Raw genomic sequence first — 20153 nt, 5'->3', positions numbered from 1 at the left:
TAGATGAACCCAGGGAAAAAATATATTGCCTCTCCTTTATATTATTCCTTTATATTTGGCAGAAGAGTAAATGCATTTGTGGCAAACCAATTTCTTAATGTTTTCTTCTGAACTTCTAAATATTGGTGGCAGGGTATAACTGAAAGGACAGTATTAAAATGTGATCAGGAAAATATTTTTAAATGAGATATTCCAGAGCACCTTTGTGGATTTATGGTTTTTTAAAAAACTAAATAAGGAAATAAAATATTCAACAGATAGGAAAGTCAAGCAATACGGAGAGTGCATGGCTTGGTTTCTTAGCTCAATGAATTCTTAATTTCTGCTAATTTTATGCTTCTTCCACCTAAACCCATCGAAAAAAAAGACAATAGAAATCAAATCCAAATGGTAAAACTATTTCTCAATGATACTTGAATTTTTTTCCTCACACTCTCTTAGATAGATAAGGAGCTAGTGACTTGTTTCCTTATTCTCATTTCCTACACTAATTTGGTTTTGAATTGAATTCCCATTACCGCTGCCACCAGTAGATTGTGAGTTCCTTTATAGCATAGATTGACATATTACATTAATGTGTATATAGGCGCACTTAGCTTTATGCCTGGCATTTAGTGGGTATTTAATGAATAACCATCAAATAAACAACCAGATGAAGAAACAATTTAACTTTTCTCTAAGCTCTCATAGGACTTTACCTAAACTTTTCTTAAGGGACTTCTCTTGTACTACCACAGTCTTAAAAGGCAAAACCCATCTGCTCTGCACATCGTTGAGTTCATTTACTGTTTACCAAATGAATTAATAAACAACTGAATAAAGAGCTTCAGATGATAAAAGCAAGGCAATCATTCCTCCGTGATCTCTTGAAGAGGAAATGTTCCTTCGTTGTTTTGGGGAGTTCCACGGAAGGGAACATCCAACCATGCTCTCTGAAAAATGGAGTTCTGCTAATTTCTGTTTACACAGCTCTGCTTAGGAATTCTTTCTCTTCAAGACCTCCCTTTAAGTGTTTCCCTTTACTGACGGTTGCCTCCCCTTCATCGTAAGCAGGAAACTTGGTACATACCCTCTAAGCCTATGGGGGAATTACTGCACTATGTTATTTCAAATAATGAGTTAACTTTTCAGTTTGTTGTGGTTTGCAAGGGAAATTCTCATATGATTACATATCCCTGATACAAGAAGAAAATGAATCAGATGTACAAGTGCTCATAAAAATTCTCATTCTGCTAACCCAAGACTGTCATCACACCGCAGTCACACGTTGTAGCATGTGCTTGCAGAGTACATCTGTGATCTGCTGGCAGGGCACATTTCCTCCCCACGGAAACAACGTGGAGCCCAATGGGAGGTTCCAGCCTGGATTGGTTGAAATGGACATTTGTGTAAATTAACTAAACCTTCTGCCCAAGTCTGTACTTACTTCCCAGGCTGATGGGGGAGGAAAGGAAAGAGGGGGCAATCAGGGAACTGGGGGATTGATTTTATATTTGTAACTAAATAATCCGTAGAGCTCCATAAATCCGCTCAAAAGATCAGCATTCATTTGTTGAAAAAGTCCTAATGTTGAACCTCATCAATTTCCAGAATGTAAAAAAGTAATGTAGTACTGTGGGTTGTACTGAGTGGTAAAAACATTAAGAAATAAGTAGATCAAGTCAGTTTAGGATCTGTTAGATAAGGCAAAATCTTTAGCCTAGGAATGTTAGAGGAGGCTTTTTGCTTGCTTACGGTTCTCTAACTTTCCCCATGGCCCGTGTAGCACATCCTAGGGGAAGGCCTATCACTGTAGTGTGAGTGAAGACAGAAAGGTGGGTTCAGAGTGTAGTCAAGTGGCCAGGTCCTGAGTTAGGTAGAGTGGGTTTCCAGGGAACTGTCCCTGTAGTGAGCAGAAGAAGAAAACAGCTGTGTGAGAGCGCTGGCAATCAGTGTATCCTGTCATTGGATTTTAGGGCCCAGAACATCAATCAGGAATTTCAGCCAACGCTAGGGCTTGGGGAGCAGCCAGCGAGGCATCCTGTCCACAGTTTATTGTCCCTGACTTATAAAACACATGTCAACAGATCCTCTTCAAGCTATTGTTTTAGACATGTGGGACAATTTAAATAGAAATATTAAAAGGATTAAAAATGATAAACAGGATTGAGATGTTCTGAAACATAAATAGGTCATAAATAGTGACTTCTCTGAAAATTCAGTGTTCAGTTTGGAAAGTATCCATGTTAGGTTACCTCTTGGAGGATTAGTCATATGGTGCCAATGAAAGCAGGCAATTGGAACCAGCAATCACTCTGAGGAAATATACTGTTTCACAATGGCAGAAAGGAACATTTCTTGGTGATAATGTCTGATACATATGCGCATACAATGAATTACGGGTTAGTTTCGATGTTTTCTGTTTTTTTAAGTGTCTCTATGTTGTTATATTGATGAGTATAAACTTACTGGAGATCCTGCAAATCCCACTTCACCAGGGTTGCCATTTCTACCAGTTTCACCCTTTATAGAAAAAATAAGAGGGGCAAAAACAGATTAAGATGTTTTCCTCTGAGGCTAGATTACAAGTAATTTGCAAATAAAAGATCGTTAGAGAGTCCACAGCCAATGCTCTAAACAGTGTAAAAAACTGAGCTCTATTCCTGATGACAATCCATTCTAACAAGTCAAATTGCAGAGATTTCATTAATTTATCCAGAAGAAGAAACGGATTTAAATTACACTGGTCTTACCTAAAAAAAACCTAGCTCACCATTTTATGAACATCAGAATGTACATACACACATATGCTATAAAATTCTATTTAAACATGTGGTACTGAATTGAAATATTATTTACTATTTCTTTTTTTTGTGATAAAAAAATTCAACAAGTGGCTGAGATATTTTCTCTATCAGCAAATTTAACATAATCTAATTAAGTTAATCTCATGTCATACAAAAAATATTTATTTGATTTTATCAGTAGCCCACCCGTCATCTTATCCTCATCTGTGGTACAGCTAAGAAAAGAATCCAGAAAAGCAACAGTTGTTGTTCCTCCTTTTCTCTGATAACATGTTTTTAATGTTAAAATGTGGATTACATCAAAATTTTAATTAAAAATTCAACTAAAGAAATGACTCAGCATTGGGGAGCCATATTGACACTTCACTACTAACACATTTAAAACTTTCCATTAAATGAAGACCTCGGAATGATGTTCTACAACAAAAGCAGTGCATTTTTCTTTAAAACCACTTCAGTGGCTCCACCAGCAAGGGATGTGGTGATTGTGGCAACAATTGTAGTATCTTGTGGAGAAATCATAATAAAAAACCTAGGGAACACAGAAAAAGAAACTACCTAAGAACGCAGTACTATCAAAATTAACAGCACTTTCAGATTTTTTTTTTTTAATTCCATTCTGCGTTCTCCAATTTAGATTGGGTTTAATGGAAACTAAAAGGGCGGGAAAATGAAATGGGAATCAACAAAGAATATTCATGTTAACATTGCAACTCCTTCCTAGTCTCTTCAAAACTTCCAGGCAAAATAAAGAAAGGCAGCTTACGTCTTCACCAGATTTCCCAGGAGGGCCCTCTGGTCCACGTGCACCAACCGGACCCTAATAAAGAAAGGAAACAAAGAATGCTTACCGATATTTACCTATACCTGCCAATGTTATAATCCAAAATATTATGGAGACAAATGAAAAATATCAGAGAGAAATGCTTTATTGATGTTCTGAATGGTATATCTTATCTCTCAGATTCTGTGCTCCATGGGGTGTGGGGGGTTAGAGTTTAATTTCACAATTGCAAATATTTCAGTGCTGTACACAGATCATATTCAAAGCATTTGAATTTAAATGCTCTGCCATCAAGAACACATAGCTTAAGTACAGTCCATAATACACAGTTTGTAAACTGGACTGTAATTTCTTGCTTCATTAAGGGGAGACCCGGGAAAATAAATTCACAACATCATTTTAATGCCTATATTATAACTGGGACTACATGCTTACTTGACATTACCATTGGTCCAGGATCACCAGGTTCACCAGGAGGTCCTGTAGGGCCAATACCACCCTAAAATTGAGAACAAATTATATATTATATGTATATAAATTACATATACAAATCAAAGCAAAACAGAACTCTAAATCCAATACTTTCCATAGTATAATGTGGTTGTTCAGTCTGCTGGATCTGCCATTTTCCAGACCTTGGTCGAATTACTTAACTTCTCTGTATCTATTTCATAATCTGTATAATGGTTGTTGTTGTTAGTTGCCTTTCAGTTGATTCCGACTCATGATGACTGCATGTGTTCGGAGTAGAACTGTTCCATTGGATTTTCAAGGCTGTGACCTTTCAGAACCAGATGGCAAGCCCCGTCTTTTGAAGTGCTTCTGGGTATGTTCAAACCACAAACCTTTGCACTTGTAGTTGAACACTTAACCATTTGTGCCACCCAGGGTGCCTAACTCATAAAGCTCTTATTAATATTCAAGATGCTAATGTATGTTAAGAACTGAGAGTGCTGGCACAAAGTGAGTGTTCATCATCATCATCATCATCATAACTTCAGCAATGTCATTATCATCACCAACTACTACCTCTTCTATTCACCCGTAGCAGAAATATAAAATGACTTGAAGTAAAACTCCACACAACTCATAATGAAAATATGATATCCTTGACTGAGCTAAGGATTCTTTTCTTTCTTTAAAAAATTATTTCCTAGTGCCTGTCAAATCACTACAAAAATTAAAATAAGTCTACGTCATCATTTTACTGCCACCTAATAGGATGTAGAAAGTAGTGTTATGGTCTTTTCCAAAATTTCATGGGTGATCACCTTGACTGTCACTGCTAATACTACCATGTGATGATGCCCTTCTCTGATCTGATTTCAAACCTCAGAGTTGGTATATAACCTATTAAGAGAATTTTCAGCATGATATAAGATCAGTAATTTCAGAAGCCAAGATATAATTCTTGGTATTGAAGTCACATAAATAAATCAGCCGACAAAAATTTAGTCCCATGAAGAAACTTTGAAAAAAATGCATATATTTCTCAGTGAAAATTAATTAAATACAGCCTATTCAAAGTAAGTACTGTAATATACAATTTAAAGGCCATCCAAAAACAGTTGTGTCACACAGCTCTTGTGTTTTCTTTTTGCTATAGTACGCAAATTAGTTATGAAAAGACTTACTTGCTGCCCTTGTAAACCTTGTGGTCCTCTTGGGCCAATTGGACCCTTAAAAACACGAGAGGAAAACATTGCATAGTGTTCATGACAATTAGATCAAACATTCCAAAAATGTTGAATCAGCTTTAGAATCTGAAACAGTAAAGCTTTGAGTCAAAGATGATGACATTCTCCATCTGTATTTATATGGATTATAGCTAAATTCAAGAAGATTAAAGCTCGGAATGATTTCTAGACATACCCTCGGGTGCCATAAAGAGAAATAAACAATATGTCTGTACACACCCAGCATCTCTGGGACAAGAACCTGCATGCCTAAAGGATGATTCTGTTAAACCAGAACACACACAAAAAAATCTTGCTAGGCATAAAGCAATCATCAACCTGCGTATTCATTTCTTCAGCTTCAGGACAGATAACTCTCCTAAAGCTTAAATGAGTTACTAGAATCTAAAGGTTTATGAAACCATCAACAATAATGATAGATTATTTTAAATGTCAGTTTAAAATTATCGAGTCCTGAGATTTGTGTTCTTTCTTTCTTTCTTAAAATATATTGAAAGTATAGAAACTGCATCGACACAGTCTTTCCCGATTTAACCATAAACAAGTGAGTACCAAACGAAAGAAAACAAAAACACAATTTTAAAATTTATTAATTTATGTCTAATCAGTTTTTTAAATGTCACAATTTAAAAAATAAAAGTATTTACATTAAAACCAAGTTAGTTCTTATGCAAAAACTTAATTTTTTTCATTCATCAGAGATTTTAGCAGTAAGAAAATAGCTTTATTTAAAAAAAATTTTTAAACAAACATGTTATCTGAACTCTAATTCGAATGGATGAAAAATTCTTACATATTTCAGAAAAATGTCTCAAGATAATTACTGAATGACACCATAGTGCTTATGGCTTAAAAATATACAATGTTTCATTTCTTATAATGCTGGCCTTAAGGATGGTTACAGGAAGTGTTAAATACAGGGTATGACTCTACACTTCCTATTACTTGAAATTTCATTAATCTGGGATAACTTTAAATTATGTTATAAGCAAAAAAATCATGGAAGATTTGGTTTGGAAAGTGTTAATTCATTTAATGATATTGCACTGTTCCAAATTTCCAAGTTAAAGTTCTTTCCCAGGGGAAAAAAAAAAAAAATGAGAAGCTCCCTGATTGTTGAAGAAATTAGGAAGAGAACAGGGATGGTCAATGGACCCAACACAAAACCTTAGAATTGCTGGCATAAGGCAGCCAGAGAGTTAAGAAACGTAGAAAACAGTAAAAATAGCAATAGCGAGAATTTTCTTATTTCAGAATTGTATCAAAACACTATTTCTAACATCATAATTATATATTTTTAATTAAAATAGTACAGTTTTCATTGTCATGGTAGTGGTTATACGTATCACAATCCTTTATTTCTGGAAACCACAGCTGTTCAATTATTAATGAAATATATCATTGTTGTTGTTGTTAGGTGCCATCCATCAAGTCAGTTTCAACTCATAGCAACCCTATAGGACAGAGTAGAACTGCCCTATAGAGTTTCCAAGAAGCGGCTGATGGATTTGAACTGCCAACATTTTGGTTAGAGCCAAGCTCTTAGCCAATCCTTTATTAATAGTAATAAGTACTTTGCACAGTTAATAATCAAATACCACTGGAGTTTTAACTGGTACACAGTGGATTTGACAAGCACATTGAATGAATGAATGTGGTTAAGAAGACACATATTATTTCTTAACTAGCTAATTTAAAATTCTCTTTTTATAGTGGTTTACCGATGGGTACTTTATCAGTAAAATGTATGCTTACCACAGAGCCAGGCATCAGTCCTACTTGACTCCCAAGTCCAGATTTTTCATCCAACCCAGCCATCTGGGCTGAAAATGGCTATAAAGGCAATGTGTTGACATTATTTTCACAGTAAAAAAGATACATCAACATAGTGTTTTAAATTCATTCTGGGATTCTTAGGAATAACTCTTCAGAGAATCATTTTAAACTTTTGACTTTAAAGCCGGGGAAAAGATTTGAATTGCTTTTCATTGTATGTGCTTTTGATTAAACATTCTTCTCCAGAGTATTTTATAACTGTGTTGCTTCAGAACACCTACTTACAATGAGTCAAATGTCTAACACTTGAAAAAAGCACAGATCATTCTAGTAACTACTTAGCCAGTCTAATTGATTTCAGGCTTAAATCTCTTTTTCAGATGTCCTCTCATGTTTAGAGCATGCCAAACATCTGAACAAAACCTGAAAGATGCCTTTAAAACATATGTAATAAGACTCTAGATTCCATTTCAGACTGCTTAGATTATGTCTTTCTTTGTTCATGGCCAATAATCTTTAAATTGATAAGAATTTTATAATGCTCTTAGTGAAACTCTGAATGTTCCAAGAACTGAAAATGATTTTCCTATTCACTTTCAAATTTAAAAAACTCTAGTAGGAAAATTGATCAAAATGTTCATGTATATTCCGGTAGTTACATGAATTTCCAGACTTCAGTGGGAAAAAGATGTCTATATTGTTATAAAAATAAATTGGCAATTCCTTCTACAATCAGTTGAGAAACAAATGTATTAACTGTTGTAAAATAAAACAAAAAAAATTATATTTCAACATCTCAGGGCTCCACATGTTCCTCTGTGAAACTATGCAACCCTCTCATAAATCCCCTATGTTTGCTGCTACAAATTCCAAAAAAAAAAAAAAATTATAAAGACGTTTTGTTTTATTTTCCCTCAGGTATGAAACAAATTCAGGAAATAATCAGCTAGCCTTTTTACTGTCAACTCAATGGCTCTTTCATATGCATCACCACGGATGTGTCATCCTCACTTGGTTTGGAGGACATGACACAGATTTTGTCAGCCTTCTGAGCTTAGAGAACAGCAAAAGAACAGGGATATGTCTCTCTTTTCAATTCAATGCTAGTGGCCCTTTAGAAGCAACAGGAGAAAGAGCAGAGTTAATGAGGTCCAGAACAGGCATTGAAAGATATAAATTTGAAGACACCATTTAAAAAATGCTACTTTGAATTTTGTAACAATTCCTTGAGGATTTAATACTTTTATTGTTGTAGGTAGCAGCCTTGCATTCAATTTGCTACTCTCAAGTTTAAGGGTTAACCTCGGAACTAACACGATTTAAAATCATAACAATAAATCAATAACTTAATATATTGCCTAAGTATGACATTGAACAATGTACACAACTCACCCTGCTCACGCCATCAGGTCCTGGGTGGGATGGATGTCCAGGAGGCCCTGGGGGACCAGGTTGACCAGGAACACCTGGTTCTCCATCAATTCCCTGAGGACCTCGGGGACCCTAGAAAAACGAGCCGGTGGAAATTAGAACCCACTGTCAGATGTGTACTTAGTAGGAAAGCTACAAATATAGGCTTCTTGGTGGAGATGGAGGGTCCATTATTTAAAAAATTAATAGCAATCCAGCTACTATACAGTAATTTCATCAACTACGTCAATGCTGCCAGTGTCAGCCCTGATTAGAGCTTCTACCATTAGGACATGGTCTGGTTAAGAATTTTACTCTTCAACTGCTAAATTCGCAGTAATCCATCTTCTTAGAATAATTACAAAATTTCATTCAGTTTATCAGTACTTTAAAATGACCTTGCTCATTTGATGGGGTTTTACTGTTCAACAGTATTCTAATCAATCTGTGTTATATTACAGTTACTATGTATGTGCCTGCTTAACTTCATCCTCTTCCCCTCCAAAAAATGTTGTGGGCCCCTTGATTGGGTGTGCATTTGTTTATATTTCTAATTTTTTAATGCTTCGAATAGTTCCTGATACATGGTAGACACTCAGTATAAATACATTTTGATATTTCAGTCCTCTTTATTCTACTACTTGATGTCCGGCACACTTTATTTTCTTTACCACCTCCAGAGATGGACCAGGTCAATGAGAAATAGAGGGGAACACACAGTGATCCAGGCAATTTCTGGCTTTCAGGGAAAAGAGCAACGATTTCTGGCTGCCAGATTCCACGTTTCTCCAACACACATTCTAAATGCAGCTTGGGAAAATAGCCACGTCCTCAGTTCTGGAAATACTCCACCCCAACTTCATCATTCCCACCAGTATTTTTTGGCTTTTCTCTTTAACCCAGAAGAATCTTCATGAGCTTTATTAGGAAAGAGAGACCTGAAGCCATCATCAGACAATATAACTTTTCTAATTAGAAGCAGGGATACAGATAAAAAAAAAAAGTGGTGAGTAAATTGGAGTTTAATAGTAAAAGAAGCTTCTCATGCTTAAAGATAGGAGAATGCCTACTGGCCCACAGCAAGGACTTAAAATGTGAGCCGATAAAGCAGAGGGAGTAAACTCAGGCCAAGCTGAGTTTCCATGTGCTGCTTTGGGAGGGTGACATAACAACTCTTCAGAAACTCAATATTTAATATCTTTCAATATATTCAAACGCTCATATAAATGTGTTTTTGGCTTTTAAAAACATTCTGAAACACTGTGTTAAATCAAAAAAGCACATCTAGTCTACAGGACTTACTCTTATACAAATTGATATTGCAGTTATTGAAGGAAAACTTATGAAAACTACTCAAAGTTAAATGAACATAATGTACAAGATTACAAGTGAAAGTAAGAAAAAACTATAATCTACGAGCATTTTTACTGATAAATATTGAAAACATAAATTATAATTCTGGAATCCATTAAGAATGATATATTTTAATATTTCCAAGTGAGCTGAATCACATACTTTTTATATTAAGGTAAATGTTTTATTTATCATCACTCCCTCCCACCCGCCAGGATACTTTGCATTACCCCAGGCAGCAATCAGCAATAAAAAGTACTTGTGGATTGCCACTAGGTGGCGATCTTTAAACGTCCACTAGTAGAAAAGAATTAATGGCTCAGAATCTTCAAGAACTTTATGCACTACTGGTTAATAGTATCTAGCCAAAAGTAAAGAAAAAAATTACAAAATGTTAGAGTGGATAATATTTGGTAGATTTCCCACTTTATGGATGAGGAAATTCAGACAGATAGAGATTAAGTGACTTGTACAGTTAGAACTCAAGTCTCCTAGCAAAGAGAATACAGATTTCTTAAAGAAAACACTTTGAAAGTCTACTTTTGTTATGACAAAATGAACACATCTTCCTCAGAGGGTCTGCCCCTCATCCTATGAATGTTCCAACACTTCTACTAACGATATCTTGGCCAATATAAAAGGACAGGGAGGTACCACGAACTGTTGCCTCCATCTTAACACAACTTTATTTTTGCTCTGCTTCTGAATTGCATCCATGAAAATCAGAGTCTCAAGAATAACCAATCTTGATAAATTCTATAACTGCTCTTCCCTAAATGAATAACACTTTAAAATAAGGATTTATAGAAATTTAAAAGTCACTAATAAGACTCAATAAAATAACTCATGCTGAATTAGAGCGACCCATAGTTTCACCTCCAGTCCCAAGTCTTCCAGGAGCTACTCAGCTGGACTAAAGCTATGACTATCACAATAGAGGGCGGATTGCAATCTACATGCCATTTTTCTTCCCCCTTCCATTACCATTAAACACTACAGAAGGCTCACAAAGTACAGCAGGGTTTCTCAACTTCGATACTATTGACATCTTGGGCCAAATAATTTTTTGTTGAGGGGCAAGGTCTTATGCATTGTAGGATGTTTGGCAACATGCCTGATTTCTACTTACTAGATGCTAATATCAATACCCTACATAGAGTTGTTTTAACCAAAATTGTCTTTAGACATTGCCAAATGTCCCCTGGGGGTGGGTAGAGGAAAGATTGCCCCAGATTAAGAGCTGATACAGAGATATTTTACATGCTGTCTCTGTATCAGAGATATGCTATCTCTCATCACATGTCCTCAGTTTTAAGCACATTGCCCAGGTAACTTCAGTGACAAACAAGTAACTTGTCAGGGGATGGAGAGTCAACGGTGTGATGGAGCGATGTGCACTGGCTCGTGAAAGCCAGTTATGCACATCTCTTCCCAACTCCATAGTCTGTGACTTCATGTTGGTAGCTTGAAATTGGCCACGGTGGGTGTATTTACACCAGGAAAATCAGTGAAAGCTATAAATCAGGGCTTTTAAAAAGAGAGAGCTGGTTGTCATACATTTACCAGCATACTACTGATGTGATTAAGAAGGAACAGATTTCCTACTTTGGTATCTGCCAGAATTGTCTTGGCTAATTCCTCATAAATAACCACTTCCTACTCTTAAACCACAATGTCCCCGAGTGGCACAAATGATCTGTACTTCGCTACCAACCAGAAGTTTAGTGGTTCGAATTCCCCGGCAGTGCCGTGGAAGAGAGATCTGCTTCCATAAAGATGACAGCCAAGAAAATCCTATGGAGGTCAGTTCTACTCTGTATCACATGAGGTTGCCATGAGTCGGAATTGACTGGATGGCAATGGGTTCATTTGTCTTTATTCTTTACTCACCTACCTCTGGCTAGTCTCACCTTGTTTTTCCTCTCTCTCTCTCTCTTTCTCACACACACACACACACACACTCATACCCAATTCCTACTAATGGCCTCAAACCTACCAAGATAGGAAATGAAGCACATCACACACTAACTCAAGTAGGAATGAGAAGAGAATTAAGAGGGGGTGGGCAGTATGTTCACTGGATTCCAACTCCCTTAGTTATCTAGCAGTGCTATAACAGAAATATCAAAAGTGGATGGCTTTAACAAACAGAAATTTATTCTCTCACAGTCTAGAAGGTTAGAAGTCCGAATTCAGGGTGCCATCCCTAGGGAAAGGCTTTCTCCCTCTGTTGGCTCTGGAAGAAGGTCCTTGTCATCAATATTCCCCTGCTCTAAGAGCTTCTCAGCAGAGGGACCCCGGGACCAAAGAACACTTTGGGCTCCTGGCACTTCTTGGTGGTATGAGCTCCCTTCTCTCTGCTTGTCTCTCTCCTTTTATCTCTTGTAAGATAAAAGGTGATGCAAGTCACACCCCAGAGAAACTCCCTTTATATTGGATCAGGGCTGTGACCTGAGTAAGGGTGTTGCATCCCACCCTAATCTCCTTTAACATAACCTAATCTTGGCTCATTAACCACAGGCAGAAATTAGAATTTACAACACATGGGAAAATCATATCAGATCACAAAATGGTGGACAATCACATAATACTGGGAATCATGGCCTAGCCAAACTGACATATATCTCGGGGGGACTATTCATTCCATGGAAGCCCTGGTAGAGAAATGGTTAAGAGTTATGGCTCCTAACCAAAAGATCGGCAGTTCCAATCCACCAGGCACTCCTTGGAAACCCTATGGGGCAGTTCTACTCTGTCCTGTAGGTTCGCTGTGAATCGGAATTGACTTGACAGCAACGGGTTGGTTTTTTGTTTCTTTTTATTCAATCTATGACACCAACCAAGGATTCTGGAAGTCCTGCCACTTCTCCCACAGCAATGTCACCTGGACTTAGGACCCAGATTTACCAGTTGCTGTGGGCACAAGAGCATTCATTCAAAATATTTTCTGTGTGACCACTCAGCCTTCCAGCTATCTCTGTCATCCTAGGCCTGAGCAGGCATCTGGAGAGCTACCAACAGCGGTGAGGCAGCTCAACAGAACAGCAATGGAGAATGGGCCATAAGGTAATCTGAATACAGCCTTGCTCTCCCCTTATAGACACTCTGGAGACATTCTCATCCACCTGTATGCCTGCAAATACCATCCATAACTCCAGCTCAAGTTTGGAAAATGTATTGGCATCACGCTATACCTGTGAAAATGTGTAGAAACATAAACTAGTAGCAAAGATGAAGCTAGTGGTGGAAGTTCCAAAGGGCTTGGTCTAAAGTATGTTTTGTTTTGCTTTCACCTTTACATATTCAAGGTTATTTGTTGTTTCCTTGCTATTCTATTTTTCCCATTTAGATATAGATAAATACATATTTAGAGAGCTAAAAATCATAGAGTTATATTTAAGTAGGTATCATTAGAGAAAAAAGTAAACAGCACAAATTTTTTAGATTGAAACATGGGAGAATGATAGAAACACAAATTAATACAGTTATTTAGTATATTAAAAAAAAGGGCATTTAATTTTGGGGTTGAGATATAAAAACAAAAAAATAATTTTAAATCTAGGATTTGAGAACAAGTATGCAAAAGTACAAAAGAAGAAAACATTTGATATGATTATATAATAGCCTCAGTTTTTACCTCAAAGGTCCAAAAAAAAAAAAAAAAAGAAAAAACATTGCCATCGAGTTCATGACGACTCATAGCGACCCCACAGAACTGCCCCAAAGGGTTTCCAAGAAGCGGCTGGTGGATTCGAACTGCTGACCTTTTGGTTAGCAGCCAAGCTCTTAACCATTGTGCCACCAGGGCTCCATCTCACTGGTATAGGTTGATTATTTAAATTTAAAAATGTTAACTTTGTTGTGGTGATGAAGTTGTTGACTGCTAAAATTACTCCTTTGGTGGCTCTTCTCAGTAAAAAAAGGCTGAGTGTACAATCACTTGAAAGAAAATTATATGCTCTAGTAATCTTTTTTCTCATTCAGTTTGGTTATTCTTATAACAACCATGAATCCCAGAACTTGGGTGTATTATCTCAGTGGTAAATTCTTGGCATTGTTTATTCATGATGTACAATTTCTGAAAACAACCTGATGTGCTAATTGTTTTCCTTAGATTCTACTTATTCTAATTTGATCACATAAAGGACAAGGAAGTATCATTTGTGTTATCTAAAAAAAGATAATATGTATTTATTAGCATGTGATAATTTCCTTTGAATCAGGAGAGAAACACAATCACTTTATGACCTGAATTCTTTGTAACGTTCAATAGAGGTGAAAGAGGGACAGTCTACATCGCTTTGCTGCACCAGGGAAGGCTGAGCGGACTGCTTCCTTGGTACACATTCACAAAAGAAAATTGCTGCCAACTTACAGGTCTTCCTTTTGGGCCTCGCTCTCCTCTTGGTCCTTGTGATCCTGGAGGTCCCTAAAACAAAAAATAATGGTCATTACTGCTAAACGTTTACACTTTGGTTAGTTTTTTTTTTTTTTTTAAGATTTGCTTTATGTAAGAAAATTGGAAAACAGAAATATCACTTTCCTTAATTCTGTTCTGTTTAAGACTTTAGAGAATAAAGTCATTGCATATAAAAGCTCTGGGTACACAGTAGGGCTGTTGATTTTACCAGTGAAGCTTGAAGGGCTGTAAAGAATTAGCTGCTGTATTGTAGCATCATGGCGTCTAACGAGCTGACTGTATTAGCTTGACACAGTAATTGCAAAGTCGTAAGGATCATTTTACCGCGTACTTCTATGTAGGCTTTGCACTAAATTCTGGGCACAAAAATTTACAGTTCAGATTTTGAGAACTACATAAATATCCAAGCCCCAAAATATCAATTATCTGATGGAATTTGTGAGCTCACACTGGTACATGATACCCCCAGACTATTCCTAACTGTTCAAGCTGCCAATGAAAGGAATAGAAAGGAAAGCCCCTTAGCCTTTGTGTACTATGCTTTAGTACCTTCACCTTTTTTTTTTTTACATGATTTAGAATGTGGCATCATCTCTATTGTATAGTTAAAAACCCACTTAGAATTTTCCAAATAATAATCACATCATTTCTCCCTGAAAGTAAAAAATGACAACTATATTCCAAAAATGGTGTTATTGTGCTAACATCTTAAAATGCCTTTTTTTTTTCCTGGGAAATGACAGCAGTTGCCATATCTTTACTATTTTCCCTATAGAATATTCTTCAAAAAAAAGTTTCAATTGCATTATAAAGATTAGATTATTTACTCAGTTCAACATAGAGCATTATTCATTAATTCAGCATGAAATAATCCTCTATGTGTTATTCATTGCTGCAAAGGAATACCTAACCTTGAAGATGTTTCAAGGCAGGCTGTTTTAAGAAACCAAGCATCATTGTTTTACATACTATTGACTTCTCAAGAATATAATATCCATAGGGATTTTCAGTGTCTCAAAGAACATAAGAGCACCATGAATAAAGGAGAACATTACTTACTGCTGGTCCTGGACGACCACGTATGCCTGTCACCTAAACAAAAAACAAGATAAACAGTAAAGGTAAAGTTTCTAGGGTTCCAAAAAGTCAATAAACCAAACCAAACCCGTTGCCGTGAAGCCAATTCTGACTCATAGCAGCCCTATAGGATAGAGTACAACTGCCTCATGTAATTTCCAAGGCTGTAAATCTTTACAGAAGCAGACCGCCACATCTTTCTCCCGTGGAGTGGCTGATCGCTTTGAAACACTGACCTTTTGGTTAGCAGCTGAGCTTTTTAACCGCTGTGCCACTAGGGCTCAAAAAAAGTCAATAGTCAAACAAATAACAATAAAAGCCACGGTGAATTTCTTTTAAACAAGTGGATGTTTGTCAAATGATGCCCACCTTCTCCTTGCCTTATGAGCTACGATATTATCTAATTAAAACTCCACTATGAGAAGCACTACTGGAGCTAATTACTTCTCCTCTTTTGCTTAAGTTTCCTCCTCTGTGAAATGAGAACAATGATTATGAAAATACTTCCCTCCCAGAGTCGTTGTGAAGATTAAATCAATAAATATCTGTAAAACACTTAAAACAGCACCTAAGCCACAGTAATTACACGTAAGTGTTTTTAGAGAAAACAATAACTGTGGTTCTGATTTTAAGTGCTCTTTGTGAAAAACAGAGCCAGCTTAAAAGCAAAGGAAAAGGCAAACACTGCAAAATAAGTCAACATGTATGTTATTCTGTCTGGAGAGAGTGATATCTCCTTTAAAATCTTTAAAGTCTTTGAGAGTGCTGGTTGAAGAATGTTCATCCTATTTAATAATTTACTTTGGATAATCTGCAAGTCTAAAGAACTCTTACACAACACAGAATTTTCATCAATCACAGCACAATATTTCCAGGAGTGTGAAACATTAAACAGTGCATTTCTATATAGATTATACAGTTATTTGCACTATAAAAATCACACATCTTAACTACCACAATATATTTAATTTGTACAAATCTGATTCTGAATTTTTACCTTTAGCCATGCGACTATAAAAGTCAGGAATACAAAATATTAAATATTGAATTAAACAGAGTCAATCGTTCTCTTGTTTTTTACTAATCGGCTATAGTTGCATACTATTGTTTATACAATCTGAAAATAAATAAATGTTATTTTATAACCAAGCTACATGAAAACAATATATATATGTACTTACAACAGGCACTAATCCTGGTTCTCCTTTTTGTCCCTGTGAAGAAACAAAAACAGTCTGACTAGTAAAATAATGGCTTGTTGAGCATGAACAACGTGTCATTCAGAAGATGCCATGTAAAGCCTGGGGACTTCTATATAAGAACTTAATAAATGAGAAAAGAAAATAACAATTTTTGTATATTTAATCAGATATCACTTATGAAAAAAAGAATTTTTCCCTCATCTGAAAGACGTGAAAATAAAATCAATCTATCATATGGTGAAAAGGAATAATTTATAAAGTTGTGTCACTTCAGTTTTTACAGAAATCAAATCCAAAGAGTTGACTAGAGCAAGAAATCATTGTGATGAAAAGATGTAAAGTCAAAGTACCATAATGACGACTACTCAAAGGCTGAAAAGAAAGTCCAGATCATTTTGTATATTTGGATTATCAGAGTCTTATTACATGCCACTTAGTAATGTGTCAGATGCCATTTCCAAGCCAGTTGCCACCCTTTTTTAGAACTCATAGAAGAATCTAAGAAGTATTAGAAGATACGTATACTCATCTCAAAAAAATATATATATATAGAAAAGAGGTAATTCTAGTCAGGTAATTCTCAGTCTTATGATCATGTATCAGTCTACATCATCAGTGTGGCACCCAGAAATTCTCAATAAATTATTTTTTAATATATTAATCTCCATTAATATATTATGAAATCATGCTTTTTACATGGCAACTGAAGAGGGTGAGTAATAAATTTAAGGATTATATCCAAAATTTTTTTTTATCCAAAATTTAGGAAAAAACAAGAGCAACAAGTTCTATTTTCTTAATTTCTCCTTTTACATATCGTTCTTTTGTTTGATTATAAAAATAACATGCGTTCACAGTAGGCAGTTTTGAAACTAGAGGGAGTATACAAAAATTAAGCTCAGTGGGAGATAGCTGCTATTAACATTCTGGCTGTCTTAGTTTGTATATGCACTCTGCTTTATGTAATCAATGTCTTATTTTATTCTTTCGTTTCTGTCTTCATTTTTACAATAAAAATAACATTACTATGAGCATTCTGTTCATAAATGTTTGTGTGGCATCTCTGACTAATACTTCATGTTTCTAGAAGTTAAATTTGTGGGTTAAAGGTTACCAAATTGTATCCCTGTAAGGTACAATCTAATTATACTCTTCCAGTAGTATCTCACACCTGACAAAATTGGATAAAGTGAAATTTAAAAATTATACTCTTGATAGTTTTAGTGATGAACTCAATGATAGAGCTAGTAATACTCTGATCATAGTTTTGATAATTCTAATGATGAGGTAGCTGCTACTTCAGAAATCAGAAATGAATTGAGAATTCAGAAGAGGGAAATGGCCCTACAAAAACAGGAGGAAGTTCCAAAAGAGTAAATACAAGATAGACTCTGGAGAGACTAAAAGACAACCCACACAGAAGCTAGGAGATCAATGTATATGGGCTGCACAGCAAGATGGGCTTATTTCTGTATTTCCGTATCTGATAACTTCTAGCCTTGGTCATTCCGTTCTTTAAATAGAATGAAACTAATAGTAGCTTTGTGTTGTCATGATTTAATCATGTGATTAAAACAGTAGGCCTTGCTTGGTACAGCAGGTTACCTTCTATAATGTAATGTAATCACTTTCCATATGCAATCTAGTGTAGTGTAATCAATCAGTTGAGGTCATATCAATCTAGGGTGTAGCAGAATGCTTTAAAATACTTCTGAGTTATAAAAACTGCAGAATGAACGCAGACATGCATGTCTACAAGCAAAGGAATCAAGAAACACCCGGGGATATTCACCAGAAGGAATTGACAGGGCGGAGAACTGATTTGGGCTTTTACCCTCCAGAGCTGTGAGGAAATTGTTCTTTATTTCCCAATCAATAGGAGGGGGACCACAATCTTCTTTCCTTTATTTTTTCTTTTCTTCCTTTCGTTCTTTCTTCTATCAAATACACATTGCATACTTCTAATATACCCAGTGCCGTCGAGTCATGGTAAGGTATATACTAAGCACTGTAATAAGTTCAAGGAATATAACGGGTAATAAGATATATTTGCAGCCCCTAAGGGGTTCACAACCTTGTGGCAGAAACAGATATGTAAACAAAAATTAACAATAAAGCAATTAAAATAGAGGCATCTGTAATCTATAGGCACAGTAGTTGCTCTGCACTTATATATTTAACACAGTATACTTGTGTGGTACCTGGTACTTTGTAAAAGGTCTTCAAACGCATTTACTGGTGGATATTATTAACTAAATTCTACTCATGAAAAAGAAATTATGAAAATTAAAACTTACCTTTCTTCCTCTACCTATAAAAAGAAAAGAATAAATACGTTATTTTATGGAGAAATGGTTATTGAGAACCAGCTAAATATTTACTTTAAATAATAGGATTCTTGTGGAGTTAAAATTTGACTTAAACAGATTTCGCTATCACCAGTAGGCAGAACTCATAAGTTTTTTTCGATCAATAGTTCCATAAAAGACAAAATAATACATTCCTTTGGGAAACTCTGACATCTGAATATTCTTCCCAACATTTACATTGCATTTAAAATTTATTAAACTATAAAATTAGTTATTAAAATTTTAATGTATTATCTTCAATGTTCTCTATTTTATTTTTGTTTCTTATGCTTTTTGAGTAGACTATTCATTCACATGGTTGAAAAACCAAAAGGTATTGAAGGTATACAATTATACACTGGGAAATCTCCTTCGATCCCTGTCTCTTTTCCTCTATTTGCTATGTTTCACCCTCATAGAAAGCCACCATTACTGGTTTCTTGTGTATTGTTCTCAAGTTTCTTTTTAAATAAATAAACACATTTATGGAATCAAGTTGATTCTGACTCATGGTGACTCAATGTATTACAGAGTAGAACTTCTCCACAGGGTTTTCCTGGTGTAAACTTCTGAAATTTTGTAATCAGTGTTTCAAACCGCGGGTTAGTAGCCTATTGCAAACTATTTGCAACATTAAAAGTATGCTGCATTTATGGGCCAATGCAATAGAGGGTACTGAGACATTAAACTATATTAGAAATAATTATTCTGTTCCCAAAGACAAAGTTGGCACCAGAAAAGATAAGTATATTTTCTAGGCCTACTTTTGGTCATTAACAGACTTAGAAAATTAACAAATATTTTGGAGACATCCACCATGGATCTGGTAACAACAGCAATCTTAAGTACTACAGAGAATTCTCAAATTAGACATAACCACTTAAAATCCAGCCAAAAAGTTTCCCCGATTTTTAGACAAAATGGGGGAGTAAAATCATTAACCCCCCAAAACCACTCAATAGTAGCTTGATTATTCTCATGGGTTGCTTAACCCTGAGAGCTAAACGCTGCAGCTGTAAGGATGAGTCATTGAATCAATTCTGAGTTGGTGCCAAGGGTTCTTACCAAAATTGGTGTTACTACTACTGCCAGTTGTATGTGGACAGACAGGACAGCATTCCCCAGCAGGAGTGATAGGGTCAGCACAGTCGAGAACATCTTGGCACTGTATCGTATCACAAAGAATAGCTCCATTGTCACAGACACATATCTGGCAAGGGGCAGGTTTCCATATGTCCCTGTTTAAGTACATCTGGCCATTCTGAGTGCAGGCTATTTCTTCATCATAACCGTCTAGAAT

General features: G+C 35.8%; 1 protein-coding gene across 1 annotated transcript in view; it reads right to left on the bottom strand.

Annotated features, from left to right (window-relative positions):
- COL5A2 (collagen type V alpha 2 chain) overlaps positions 1 to 20153 on the bottom strand; it is a 154835-nt gene that overhangs the window by 57262 nt on the left and 77420 nt on the right. Inside the window, exons 2-12 of the mRNA XM_003406174.3 lie at positions 19919 to 20146; positions 18803 to 18816; positions 16485 to 16517; positions 15286 to 15318; positions 14182 to 14235; positions 8436 to 8546; positions 7023 to 7100; positions 5205 to 5249; positions 4016 to 4069; positions 3553 to 3606; positions 2449 to 2502 (exon numbers count right to left, since the gene is read on the bottom strand). Of these exons, the coding sequence (XP_003406222.2) occupies positions 2449 to 2502; positions 3553 to 3606; positions 4016 to 4069; positions 5205 to 5249; positions 7023 to 7100; positions 8436 to 8546; positions 14182 to 14235; positions 15286 to 15318; positions 16485 to 16517; positions 18803 to 18816; positions 19919 to 20146 (758 nt within the window). The remainder of the gene's footprint in view (positions 1 to 2448; positions 2503 to 3552; positions 3607 to 4015; positions 4070 to 5204; positions 5250 to 7022; positions 7101 to 8435; positions 8547 to 14181; positions 14236 to 15285; positions 15319 to 16484; positions 16518 to 18802; positions 18817 to 19918; positions 20147 to 20153) is intronic.

Source organism: Loxodonta africana, chromosome 6 (genome assembly GCF_030014295.1).
Source record: "Loxodonta africana isolate mLoxAfr1 chromosome 6, mLoxAfr1.hap2, whole genome shotgun sequence".
NCBI classification, from domain to species: domain Eukaryota; kingdom Metazoa; phylum Chordata; class Mammalia; order Proboscidea; family Elephantidae; genus Loxodonta; species Loxodonta africana.
Note: the sequence above shows the minus strand (reverse complement) of the source record. Positions and strands in the feature narration are given on the sequence as shown.